The 13,556-nt window shown below is 41.3% G+C and overlaps 1 protein-coding gene across 2 annotated transcripts in view; it reads right to left on the bottom strand.

Moving 5' to 3' along the window:
• The window catches only part of lctlb (lactase-like b), a 49,927-nt gene extending 39,013 nt beyond the window's left edge, over positions 1 to 10,914 (bottom strand). Inside the window, exons 1-3 of one of the 2 annotated variants that reach the window (XM_059953071.1) lie at positions 10,221 to 10,914; positions 8,642 to 8,816; positions 3,326 to 3,486 (exon numbers count right to left, since the gene is read on the bottom strand). In XM_059953071.1, coding sequence (XP_059809054.1) covers positions 3,326 to 3,486; positions 8,642 to 8,753 — 273 coding nt within the window. In that variant the 5' untranslated portion in view covers positions 8,754 to 8,816; positions 10,221 to 10,914. The remainder of the gene's footprint in view (positions 1 to 3,325; positions 3,487 to 8,641; positions 8,817 to 10,220) is intronic. The other variant, XM_059953070.1, reaches the window with a different exon arrangement.
• Positions 10,915 to 13,556: the final 2,642 nt, after the last annotated feature.

Here is a 13,556-nt window from a genome sequence, read left to right as displayed (position 1 = left end):
TCTGTGCAAGGTATTTTCACCCAGAAAAGCATGGTGTTAAGAGGATAGGTGGAATGTCTCCTTATCTGAGGAGAGCTGGGATTCAGTTCTCAAATCGGTTAACTCAACCTCTCTTTCTGCTCGCCACTGCCTTTTACAGTTTAAGATTGTTCATAGAGCCCATTGGTCTAAATCTAAACTATCTCGATTCTACCCTAGTGTTAGTCCGCTCTGTGATAAATGCAAGAGGGGCGTGGCCTCTCTCATCCATATGTACTGGTTCTGTCCTAGCTTGGAGAAATTCTGGAAAGATGTCTTCACTACATTATCGTGTATTCTGAATCAGCACCAAGAACCAAACCCCTTAATTGCTCTGTTCGGTTTTTGGGGCGAGACAGATTTATGTCTGGGTCCGACCAAATGCCTAATATTATTCTTTACCTCTCTCCTGGCTAGACGCTTGATCCTCCTCAGATGGAGAGATGTTGCCCTGCCCACTCATGCTCAATGGCTTAACGACATCATGGCCTGTTTGGACCTCGAAAAAATTCATTATTCAGTTCTCAATTCGGATCTAAAGTTCCATAAGGTCTGGGGACCTTTTATCGAGTACTTTCATAACCTTCCTCTTGACTATGGTTTTTTTTCTTTTCGGTCCCTTGCTTTCAGCTCCTTTTTTTTTCTGGTAGAAGGCATTATTACCCTCTGTTGTTGAGTGTATTCACAGTCTGGGAGTTTGGCTGTCCAGACTTATACTCTCTATATTGTGTTGTGGTTGGTCTGGAGTTGCTGTTTTTTCTTGTGTTGTGGGGCTTGGGGAGGACACTAAGCTTACTTGTCTTTAATTTAGGTGCTTCTTTTTTGCTAAATTCTCTTCCTTTGTAGCATATTGTTATTGTATGCTTAATTTTGCATTGTCTTAATGTTCCTCATTGGGATTTGGGGTTCTTAATTTATAAAATGTTTTGAAAAACTAATAAAAAAAATTTTAAAAAAAGAGGATAGGTGGATGGATTTTGCAGTCAAATTCAATCTCAGTAATGGAGTCACTAAACTTGATTGACAGTGGCTGATCCAATCAGGTCCACCCTGTCTTACGATAGTATTTCACCACAAGGAACCTTAAACATTCCATTGCCTGCAAAATAGCCTGAGATGTGAAAATCCACACTTATTTGATGCAAATGACACATTTCAGTCACCCAAGATATTCTGCAGATGCTGGAAATCTAGAGTAACACACAAAATACTGGAGGAACTCAGCAGGTCAGGCAGCATCTATGGAAGTGAATAAACATATGATGTTTTGGGCTGAGACCCTTCAGCAGGACTCATTGTCATATGTCATTGTAACAAGTATTACTATAATGCAGTGGAAAGATTGGAGTATTGTCTTAACAGCAGTTGGACAATGAAACAATGGGAGTATTTATTACACAAGTGGAATGTGGAATGCAAATGACTAACAGTCTGATTACTCAGCAAACAATTTATTTATATTCTCTACAAACCACAGCAAAGACACAATACACTTATTATCTTTTAACCCCTCTCTGCTAAATTTTTCCTGAAAAATAATCCATGTAACCTCTAAATTGTAAGACATTGGAATCAGAGTTTGGCCATTTGGCTCATTGAGTCTGCTCTGCCATTCCATCAAGGCTGATTGATCTTCCCACTCAACCCCATTCTCCTGTCTTCTCTCCATACTGTTGATGTCCTGACTAATCAAGAAGCTATTGACCCCCACTTTGAATATACCCAATGACTTGGCCTCTACAGCCGTCTGTGGCAATGGTTTCCACAGATTCACCATCTTCTGGCTAAAGAAATTCCTCCTTGTTTCTGTTCTCAGTGGAAGTCCCCTTCATTCTGAGGCTGTGCCCTCTGGCCCTAGATTCACTCACTATACTCTCCACATCTACTCTATCTAGGCCTTTCAATATTTAACAGGTTTCAGTGAGATCCCTGCTCATTCTTCTAAACCTAAGCAAGTAAAGGCCCAGAGCATCAAATGCTCCACATATGTTAAACGTCTCATTCCTGGAATAATTTCTCTAGACCCTCTCCAATGGCAGCACACATTTTCTTAGATAAGGGGTCCAAAACCGCCAGCAATACTCCAAGTGTGGTCTGATCAATGCCTTATAAAACCTTAGCAATACATCCTTGCTTTTATATTCTAGTCCTCTAGAAATGGATGCAAACATTGCATTTGCCCTTCTTACCACAGACTCGACTTGCAAGTTAATCTTTAGGGAATCCTGCCAAGTCCCTTTGTACCTCTGATTTTTTAATTTTCTCCTCATTTAGAAAATAGTCTATGTCTTTATTCCTTCTACCAAAGTGTAAGACCATACATTTCCCTACACTGTGTTCCATCTAGTACAAATACACTCAATGGCCATTTTCTTAGGTATACCTGTTTGTCAATGGAAATAACTGATCGACCAGTCATATGACAGCAACTCAATACATAAAAGTATGCAGACATGGTCAAAAGGTTCAGTTGTTGTTCAGACCAAACATCAGAATGGGGAAGAAATATGATCAAAGTGACTTTGACTGTGGAATGATTGTTGGTGCCAGATGGGGTGGTTTGAGTATCTCAGAAACTGTTGATCTCCCGGGATTTTCACGCACAACAGTCTCTAGAGTTTACAGAGAAACGTGATCTCAGTTACTTTGAACATGGAATGATTGTTGGTGCCAGATGGGGTGGTTTGAGTATCTCAGAAACTGCTGATCTCCTGGGATTTTAACACACAACAGTCTCTAGAATTTATGGAGAATGGTGTGAAAAACAAAAAAAAAAGTCTAGTGAGTGGTAGTTCAATAGGTGAAAATACCTTGTTAATGAGAGAGGTTCAAACTGACAGGAAGGTGACGGTAACTCAAATAACCACGTGTTACAACCATGATTTGCAGAAGAGCATCTCTGAACGTACAACACATTGAAACTTGAAGTGGATGGGCTACAGCAGCAGAAGACCATGAACATACACTCAGTGGCCACTTTATTTTCATGAGATGTAGCTAATAAAGTGAGGATTGAGTGCATATAAAAGTGCACCTTTATCTCCTAACTTTAAACAAATGAGTGTAAAAAAATACTAAGAAATTCACAATTAGCTTCAGACTAATTTATTTTGGTCTAATTCTCCAGCAGAAGCCCTCAGCTTTATGCGCAGCAAGGGCAGAGTAGGGTAGGGGCCAATCTCTCTGTGAGCTCTTACTGAGTGGAATTCATGCTTGAGACATTTCACTACTTGATGCACCTGTGACAAATAAAGCCAATCTTTATCTTTAGATCTTGATAATACAAACCTTTATTACATGTCCTTACCTTGAATTTATAATAGCTTTCACATGATGAATCCCCTGTTTCATTCAGGAGTACTTTTCCTTTCTTGTGGGTGAATACATCCCAGATACTCGGTCCTTTCCCATCTTGATCCCATGCTCCCTCTGTCTGGTAGGCAGAACTGCCCACACCCCAGGAGAAACCTGGAACCGACACACTACTGAAATTCCGCCTTTTACAACAGTTTATTAGTGCACTGACTGTCATTTGGGTCAATGCCAAATCGCTTGAAAATAAGATAACTAAAATTTCATATTCCCTTACAACATCACTACCATTCAGCCCATTGAATTTACACCAGCTGTTAGTGCTATCCTATTTCCCCATAAATCCATTCTTTCCCATTCATGCCATCATTTCCAGTCTAATTCTTCTGCCTGCCACCCACATTAGGGACAATTTATCCTGACCAGTTGATCCATCAATCTGTATGTCTTTGAGGTCTGTAGGAAAACCGGAGCAGTTGGAGGTGAACGTATGGTCACAGCGAGAATGTGGAAACTGGAGTAACACAGACAAAATGCTGGAGGAGCTCAGCAGGTTAGGCAGCAGCCATAGAGAGGAATGAACATTCGATATTTCAGGCTGAGTTTATTCCACTTCATAGATGCTGCCTGACCTGCCGAGTTCCTCTAGCATTTTGTGTGTGTTACTCTGGATTTCAAGCACGTGCAGAATCTCTTTTGGAAACTAGAGGCAGGATAAGGACTGAACCCACTGGAGACATGAGCAGAGAATGTTGAAAAATTGCAATGCGTAAATTTCAGCTCCAAACATGACTCAAGTAATTTTAGAATTTAATTGTGTGAAACTGAGTGTGGTTGGTCTAATCAATGATTAAAAACAAACAAAATGTCATTGCTATGGTAACTACAGCTATATGGGACTACTCACTTGTTTTATATTCTGCCTTGGACAAAGTAAAACATCCAAATGCCTCACAGGAGGCCCAGAGAGTGATGACAGAATCAGTTATTGAGTTGGGTTTGAAGGAGGAGCAAGTAGCTGACCACAGTGAGGAGTGAGTAAAATCTGGAAGACCACAAAGCAGTGGGGGTTGGGGAGACACAGATGGGACCAGAGGAGGTTACAAGGGAATGCCGTTTAAAGTGAGTGAGAACAAAATCTCTGGAGGAACTGGAAAACAAGGATGGGAAGTTTAATACCAAGACATTCCTTAACCTGATACCAATGTAGCTCCCACAACCAGCACTGTAAGTGGAAGGAGTCCATATTCAAATGCAAATTGGATATAGTTCTTATTGGAAATAACATTTGGGATTCAGTCTGAGTGGTTTGTGAGGATGTAGTATTTGTGGGAGGAGCAGGTGAGTTTGGACCCATTTCCAAAGGGCTATATTTTATGAGCCTAAACCCACTGTAAAGAAGAAGAGGGAGTCCATAAAAGATTTTGAGAGGACATGGACGGATGGATAGCGAAGCCACTTCTCCCGAATCCAGAATTAGGAATTAGGGTTCAAGCTGTGAGGTCATCAATATGGGACAAAGCTGTGAAGTGGCCTGTTTGAAATTCTCTATATTAGTAGACTGATTAGTGGCTGCTCAGTCATTTGAATATTTGAGACTGAAGTTTGTCTGATTTTGTGGTTGTTCCAAACTAGGCAGAAAAGTTGGCGTAAAGTTGAATGATCTAATGGAAGAGTGCAGACACCTCATGACCAACTCCTTTCAGTTGTGAGAGCTGGTTACCACTGGGGCTCTATTCACCTCTTGTCTGGACTCATTAATAGATTAGTGGCATTAGTCAGCATCAGTTGTCATTGCATTCTTTAACCATGGGGATGGTGAACGATGAACAAAACATAGAAACATAGAAAATAGGTGCAGGAGTAGGCCATTCGGCCCTTCGAGCCTGCACTACCATTCAGTATGATCATGGCTGATCATCCAACTGAGAACCCTGTATCTGCTTTCTCTCCATACCCCCGATCCCTTTAGCCACAAGGGCCATATCTAACTTCCTCTTAAATATAGCCAATGAAATGGCCTCAACTGTTTCCTGTGGCAGAGAATTCCACAGATTCACCACTCTCTGTGTGAAGAAGTTTTTCCTCATCTCGGTCCTAAAAGGCTTCCCCTTTATCCTTAAGCTGTGACCCCTCGTTCTGGACTTCCCCAACGTCAGAAACAATCTTCCTGCATCTAGCCTGTCCAATCTCTTTAGAATTTTATACGTTTCAATAAGATCCCCCCTCAATCTTCTAAATTCCAGTGAGTGTAAGCCTAGTCGATCCAGTCTTTCTTCATATGAAAGTCCTGCCATCCCAGGAATCAATCTGGTGAACCTTCTCTGTACTCCCTCTATGGCAAGAATGTCTTTCCTCAGATTAGGGGACCAAAACTGCACACAATATTCTAGGTGCGGTCTCACCAAGGCCTTGTACAACTGCAGTAGAACCTCCCTGCTCCTTTACTCAAATCCTTTTGCTATGAATGCCAACAAACCATTTGCCTTTTTCACCGCCTGCTGTACCTGCATGCCCATCTTCAATGACTGGTGTACAATGACACCCAGGTCTCGTTGCATCTCCCCTTTTCCTAATCGGCCACCGTTCAGATAATAATCTGTTTTCCTGTTCTTGCAACCAAAGTGGATAACCTCACATTTATCCACATTAAATTGCATCTGCCATGAATTTGCCCACTCACCTAACCTATCCATGTCACCCTGCATCCTCTTAGCATCCTCCTCACAGCTAACATCGCCGCCCAGCTTCGTGTCATCTGCAAACTTGGAGATGCTGCATTTAATTCCCTCGTCTAAATCATTAATATATATTGTAAGCAACTGGGGTCCCAGCACTGAGCTTTGCGGTACCCCACTAGTCACTGCCTGCCATTCTCAAAAGGTCCTGTTTACTCCCACTCTTTGCTTCCTGTCTGCCAACCAATTCTCTATCCACATCAATACCATACCCCCAATACCGTGTGCTTTAAGTTTGCACACTAATTTCCTGTGTGGGACCTTGTCAAAAGCCTTTTGAAAATCTAAATATACCACATCCACTGGCTCTCCCCTATCCACTCTACTAGTTACATCTTCAAAAAATTCTGTAAGATTCGTCAAACATGATTTTCCTTTCACAAATCCATGCTGACTTTGTCCGATGATTTCACCTCTTTCCAAATGAACAAGGTTGATCCTAGCTCTTGCTGCTGAAGCAATTCCAGTGCCTTGCTTGTTAGATGATTAAATATTTATTAAATCAGCTTTTTGAATATTTATCCTAATAAAAATACCCATGGTATGTGGGAGACAATATCTTTCACACTGAAAACTCAAGACAATGCACAAAATCCAGCTTCTGGTAACATACATTGGTCTGCTCTAAACTGCTAAAAATTCTTAAGTTCTTAGATGCACAGAAAATATCAAAGGTTTCAGATTGCTCTGAAGATATGAAAAACCAATAAGATTTCTTTCAATCCAGTATAATGAAAAAACTCCAGAGCTGACAAGTGCCAATATTATGATCCTTGGTTCATTCATAAGCCCATACGACATAGGAAGCAGAATTCCATCATGGCTGATTTATTACCCCTCGGCCCCATTCTTCTACCTTTTCCCTGTAACCTTTGATGCCCAATAGTAATAAGAGGCTATCAATCTCCATTTTAAATATATCCAGTGACCTGGCCTCCATAGCCACCCATGGCAATAAATTCCAGATTCCACCATCCTCTGGCTAAAGAAATCTGTCCTCATCTCTGTTCTAAAGGGATGTCCTTGCATTTTGAGGTTGTGCTCTCAGATCCTAGACTCCCCCACTACAGGAAACATTCTCTCCATGTACATTTTATCTAGGCCCTTCAATATTCAATAGGTTTCAATGCAATTCTTCCTCAATCTTCTAAACTCCAGAGTACAGGCCCAGAGCCATCAAACGCTCCTCATACGTTAACTCTTTCATTCCTGGAATAATTTTTGTTAACCTCCTCTGGACCCTCTCAAATGCCAGCACATCTTTTCTTAGATAAGGGGCCCAAACCTGCCCTCAATACTCCAAATGAACTCTGACCAATGCCTTATAAACCCTCAGCATCATATCCTTGCTCTTAAGTTCTAGTCCTCTCAAGAAGAATGCTAAAATTACATTTGCCTTCCTTTCACCAACTCAACTTGCAAGTTAACCTTTAAGGAATCCTGCAGGAGGACTCCCAAGACCTTTTGCCCCTCCGATTTCTCAATTTTCTCTGCGTTTAGAAAATAGTCTACACCATTATTCTTTCTACCAAAGTGCATGACCATACACTCCCCGCTAATGTATTCCATCAGTTGTACAAGGCCTTGATGAGACCGCACCTAGAGTATTGTGTGCAGTTTTGGTCCCCTAATCTGAGGAAAGACATTCTTGCCATAGAGGGAGTACAGAGAAGATTCACCAAATTGATTCCTGGGATGGCAGGACTTTCATATGAAGAAAGACTGGATCAACTAGGCTTATACTCACTGGAATTTAGAAGATTGAGGGGGGATCTTATTGAAACGTATGAAATTCTAAAGGGATTGGACAGGCTAGATGCAGGAAGATTGTTTCCGATGTTGGGGAAGTCCAGAACGAGGGGTCACAGTTTAAGGATAAAGGGGAAGCCTTTTAGGACTGAGATGAGGAAAAACTTCTTCACACAGAGAGTGGTGAATCTGTGGAATTCTCTGCCACAGGAAACAGTTGAGGCCGGTTCATTGGCTATATTTAAGAGGAAGTTAGATATGGCCCTTGTGGCTAAAGGGATCGGGGGTATGGAGAGAAAGCAGGTACAGGGTTCTGAGTTGGATGATCAGCCATGATCGTATTGAATGGCGGTGCAGGCTCGAAGGGCCAAATGGCCTACTCCTGCACCTATTTTCTATGTTTCTCTCTGACACTTTTTTGCCTATTCTCCTAATCTGTTCAAGTTCCTCTGAAGACTCCCTGCTTCCTCAACACTACCTGCCCCTCCACTCATCTTCATATCGTCTGCAAACTTGGCCACAAAGCCATCAATTTTGTCATCCAAATCATCGACATATAACTTGAAAAGAAGCAGTCCCAACACCAACCCCTGTGGAACACTAATAGCTATAGGCAGCCAATCAGAAAAGGCCTCCACTATTCTAATATGCATCAAAGTGTTGGGTCAACAAGCAGGACTGGATGTTCTGGAAAGGCAGAATTACTTTGAACATAAAACTCACTCTTCATCACACAGCATCTTACAAAACTTAAAAGCTATGAACAGGCAAAATAGTACATTGCAGTGGTCCCTAGTTCTGCTCAGATACTTGAATGTCCTCACCAGCAGGGAAGGTCCCATAATAGAAGGATCCTCGGTGATCTCTTGTCCAGTCGAAGTTCAGGGTCAAGCACAGAGGCAGTAGAATGCTGTGCAAAACTACAGTCTGCATCATCCCTCAGCCCGACTCGGTCCAGCACCGTCACTCTTCTGACCAATCACAGCTCCTTTCCACAGCCTGTCCGCACACACAGGACAGGACAGTCACACACAAGAATGTTACGGAGAAACACACCAAACAGGCAAGAGCTCTTTGTAGGATGAGAAGCGAGGGGATGACCTGACGGGTCTTTCAGAATAATCTAGTAGATAAATGTGTCCCCTTATGAAGGGAGATCACTGTCAGTAATGAATCCAGTACGGGAGTTCAGAAGAAAGGAACTCACTTCCAAAGGATGAATTTGGAGATCATTCCCACAGGAGGGTTGCTGGGATGAATTGGGGTAAGGCGAGGCTGTGAGCTGTTTCCCTTTTAAAATAAAACTGTGTTGGTTATCAGCTGATGGAACTCTGCAGGTCAGGTAGCATCTACAGAGGGAAATAAACAGTGTTTCAAGCCAACATCAGATGTCGCCTAACCTGCTGAGTTCCTCCATCATTTTGTGTGTGTTGTTCAAAATTTCTAGCATCTGCAGAATCTGTGTTATTGTTATAAAGCAGCACAGCTTTTAGTGTGTGCACAGGTATCAGAGATGTATCCTACTGAATCTGTTACGTTAATAACTACCCCCCCAAATAACTGAAATATTGTTTACTGAATTTACCCTCAGACTGGATACTCTATTCAGAAAATAAACCCCCCACTACAGAACCATCCTTCAGGCTGTGCAGAATCCTCCAAAGTACTGACGGAGAACGTTTACACCTTCATACCAACATCAGTCACTTACAGACAATATTGTGGCCTAATTAGGACTTCACTGACCTTCCTTTCGAAACACAAACTTCACAATAATTTTTAGTGCAGTACAAGTCATGAAAATTAAATGGCAAAATTATAAAATATTGAAATTCACAAAAAAAACCTCCTGAACCATTAAGTAGTCATAAAAGCAAGTCTATACATTTCCATTGTCTACCTGGTTACATCATCTCTGCAGTATCTCTTCACCTGTCTGAACAGACGATGTGTTTACTTACCGACTTAAGTAATTGTGTTGATCAAGTAGAAAAAAACAATCCTTTGTGTTATATACACATCTGTTCAGCACAGTTACATAGCGGATAGTTCGCTGCTTTACAATGCCAATGATCACTGACTGGGGTTCAATTTCCGCCGCTGTCTGTGAGGAACTTGTCCGTCCTCCCTGTGACCCCACGGGTTTCCTCCCACATTCCAGAGACATGCGGTTAGTTTGTGTGCTGTGGCCACGCTACGTTGGCGCTGGAAGCACAGTGACGCTTGCAGGCTGCCCCCCCACCCCCCAGCACATCCTCTGACTGTTGATACAAAATGATGCATTTCACTGTACATTTCCAACACTGTACATATTTTCAAGGTACGTGTGACTTTTAAAGCTAATCTTTAAGTTTGGCAAATGAGATTAATAAAAGACTGAGATGACACAAATTATCACCTTACCTGCTAAGCTTTCTTCATTTATCAGGATGGAGAGATGCCACCAATACCAAACACTCACTGTTTGATATCCTGCCCATCCCGCAGCCCTACATAGTCCAAAAAAAATGTATAAATGCAGAGAAAAATCTAGCAAACTATTCATTGGTTCCAAACAGAGAGAGAAGGTCCTTTTAAACTCATTGATGCGTTAGAAAAATTAGCTGAACTTGGCAAATCTCTTTGTAAACAACTTTTGTGTTCATTTTTGATGACATTACCCAGAGTGTGACGATGAGCCCTGGGTGGTTTTCATAGGAATAGTTCTGAATGCAAGCAAATACCTGCTTTCATACGAGGGCCTACAGTGTGGTTGCAGGTTGGGATCTGCTGCCCAGTGGCAACTAATGAAAACACGTTTAACTTCACTCTTCCCCTGGCTTTAGACCCTTCATAATGAGTATAGTTCACTCCTCTGAGAATTCCTGCACAGAAAACGCAAACTCCTCATTACAAAGTTCCTGTGGGGTTTACACATTCTAGTTGACACCACAAGCATGACGACACTTGCGGGCTGCCCCCAGCACCTCCTTGGATTGTGTTGGCCATTGCTGCAAAACAATGCATTTCACTGTATGTACATGTGACAAATAAAATTAATAGGTAACCTAACAGTTTTCCAACTACAAGATGAATTGTGATCACCTGTAACTTCTGTTGAGCTTTAACTTTTCAATAGATCTGAGAGGTAATTGTTGGAAGTATTCTACCAGAGCTCATAGCATCTGTCTGGACAGAAAGTACAAATGTCTGTAAGGAGTTTGTACATTCTCCCCACGACCAGGTGCTCCAGTTTCCTCCTGCATTCCAAAGATGTAGGAGTTAGGGTGAGGTACAGGCACACGTGTTAGTGCTCGAAACATAGCGATACTTACGGGCTGCCCCCAACACATCTTTAGACTGTGTTAGTTGCTAATGCAAATGATGTATCTTCCTGTATATTTTGATGCACATGTGGTAAGTAAATAAATGCTAATGCTAAGCTAATCACCCAGAGCTGCACGGAGTCCAGCAGAATAACAGGGTGCTATGGTAGTGTAGCACTTAGCACAAAGCTGTTACAGCTCAGGGCATCGGGAGTTCAGAGTTCAATTCTGGCATTCTCTATAAACAAGATTGTACATTCCTTCCCGTGTGCATGTGGGTTTCCTTCGGGTGTTCTGGTTTCCTCTCACAAAGACGTACTGATTAGTAGGTTATTGGTCATTATAAATTATCCTGTGATTGGGCTAGGGTTAAATCAGTAGGTTGCTGGGCAATGCAGTCCAAAGAGCCTGTTCCACACTATAAATAAATTAGTATCTGGAGGTAGGGACAATCTGCAAGGGTTTTTCATCCTGTATGAAGCCCAGCAGTGCCCTGAACATTTCCACATTCAAGCATCTGCTTTTTTTAAGGGATGGCGACAATGTTGGTATTCACAGAGATTTGAAGATAGCTTGTGAGGCTGTTTGGTCCTGCACCTCCTCTGGGATGCAGTGCAAAGAGGCTGAAATAAAACTGTTTGATTGTAATGATGGCTTACCTGTCAACCATTAGTTTAAAGGCTGTACTTGTAAATTCAAAAATCAAGTTGACCACTTTAAAATCAGGGATAAAAAACTGGTCTATAAAGGTTTATATTTCTGAAACATTAGATTGCTAAGAAGAGTCTTCAATCACTATCATACAACAAAAATCAGCATAATTTCCTGTCTTGAATCTAAACACAGATATTCTTCCTTTAAAATTAATGTTTGTCCCACTTCCATCAGGCAGGAGGCTATGTAGCGTCCACAACACGACCACCAGACTCAAAAACAGTTACAGTACTTTCCCCAAGCAGCAAGACTGATCAACACCTCTACCCACTAACCCATCCTTCCACACCCCCAAATACCACCTCTTTATCATTTCCCATCAGTTACCGTGTGTACTGACATTCCTGTGCCTAGTATCACTTTATGGACATACAATCAATATAGATAAACTATCTTATGTATTTATATTTATTGTTTTTTATTATATTGTATTTTTTGTGCTGCACTGAATCCAGAGTAACAATAATTTTGTTCTCCTTTACACCTATGTACTGGGAATGACAATGAACAAGATTGAATCTTGAATAAACTTCTACAGGAGGTGGAACTGTTGATTCTGATCCCACTTCCCATTATAGTCCAAGTTACTTTGGCTCTGCCTGAAGTTCTGCAAGTCCAAATGAAATGGGGTCAGAAACACTCTGACAATGTAAACAAACCCCAAGTCCAGTCTGGACCAAGCTGTTTATATAACTGTAATCAAAAAAAAAAACAAAAATTCTCAGGTCGGACAGCATGTGTTGATAAGTTAACCTTTCAGTTCTTTATTAGAACAGGATACAAAACAGAGTCTGTGATCATCTTATTCCTGTTCTGCTGTCCACCTGATCACACAGCACCTCAATCCTTTTCTCCCCACTCCCCTCTCTTTCGTAGCACCTTACAGATCAATGACATCTTCAAAAGATGATGCCTCGAAAAGGACCCTCACCATCCAGAAAATGTCCTTTCCTCACTGCTACTATCAGGGAGGAGGTACAGGAATCTGAAGACACACAGTCAACATGTTAGAACAGCTTCTTCCCCTCTGCCATCAGATTTTTAAATGATCCATGAACAGTATCTCACTACTTTTGCTCTCTTTTTTACACCACACTTACACAGACACTCGAGTAGCACTCCAGCACCTAACGAAGTGGCCACTGAGAGTGTGTTTATACATATCTTATTGTCATTTTTTAATGTACTGTACTACTGTAAAAATCAACCAATTTCATCAGGACTTATAGCATGTCAGTGACAACATCAGGCTGACGGACGAGTTTCAAATCAAACTCAAATAGAAAGTATAATACACTACAGATGGACTGAATGATAAACTGGCCACGTTACTGGGCTCTGTTGAATGCACACTATTCAATTCTAGAAATTCTATCTCACAAATCTTGGAACTTTAAAAAAAAATTATGTTCACAGCTTTTCAAGGTTTCAACAAGAACCTCCCATCCGATTGTGTTCACTGCCTCCTCTTGTTGTATAATTATTTATTGCATCATCAACTTTTATGCAAGATCTTACACACATTTATAATGAAACACGTTTATCCACATTTTTAACTGATGCTGCATTTATGCATATGGTTCAAAGTTCAAAGTAAATTTGTAATGATGTATTCAAACCTACTGCGGAGTACCCACAGCCTCATCACTAGCAGGATGAAGTGACAATAGGTTTACATCAGAATGAATATATAATTGGATCCAAAATATGAACTTGTAAC

The sequence above is a fragment of the Hypanus sabinus genome, chromosome 28 (assembly GCF_030144855.1).
Source record: "Hypanus sabinus isolate sHypSab1 chromosome 28, sHypSab1.hap1, whole genome shotgun sequence".
NCBI classification, from domain to species: domain Eukaryota; kingdom Metazoa; phylum Chordata; class Chondrichthyes; order Myliobatiformes; family Dasyatidae; genus Hypanus; species Hypanus sabinus.
This window is presented reverse-complemented; position numbering and strand designations above follow the sequence as displayed.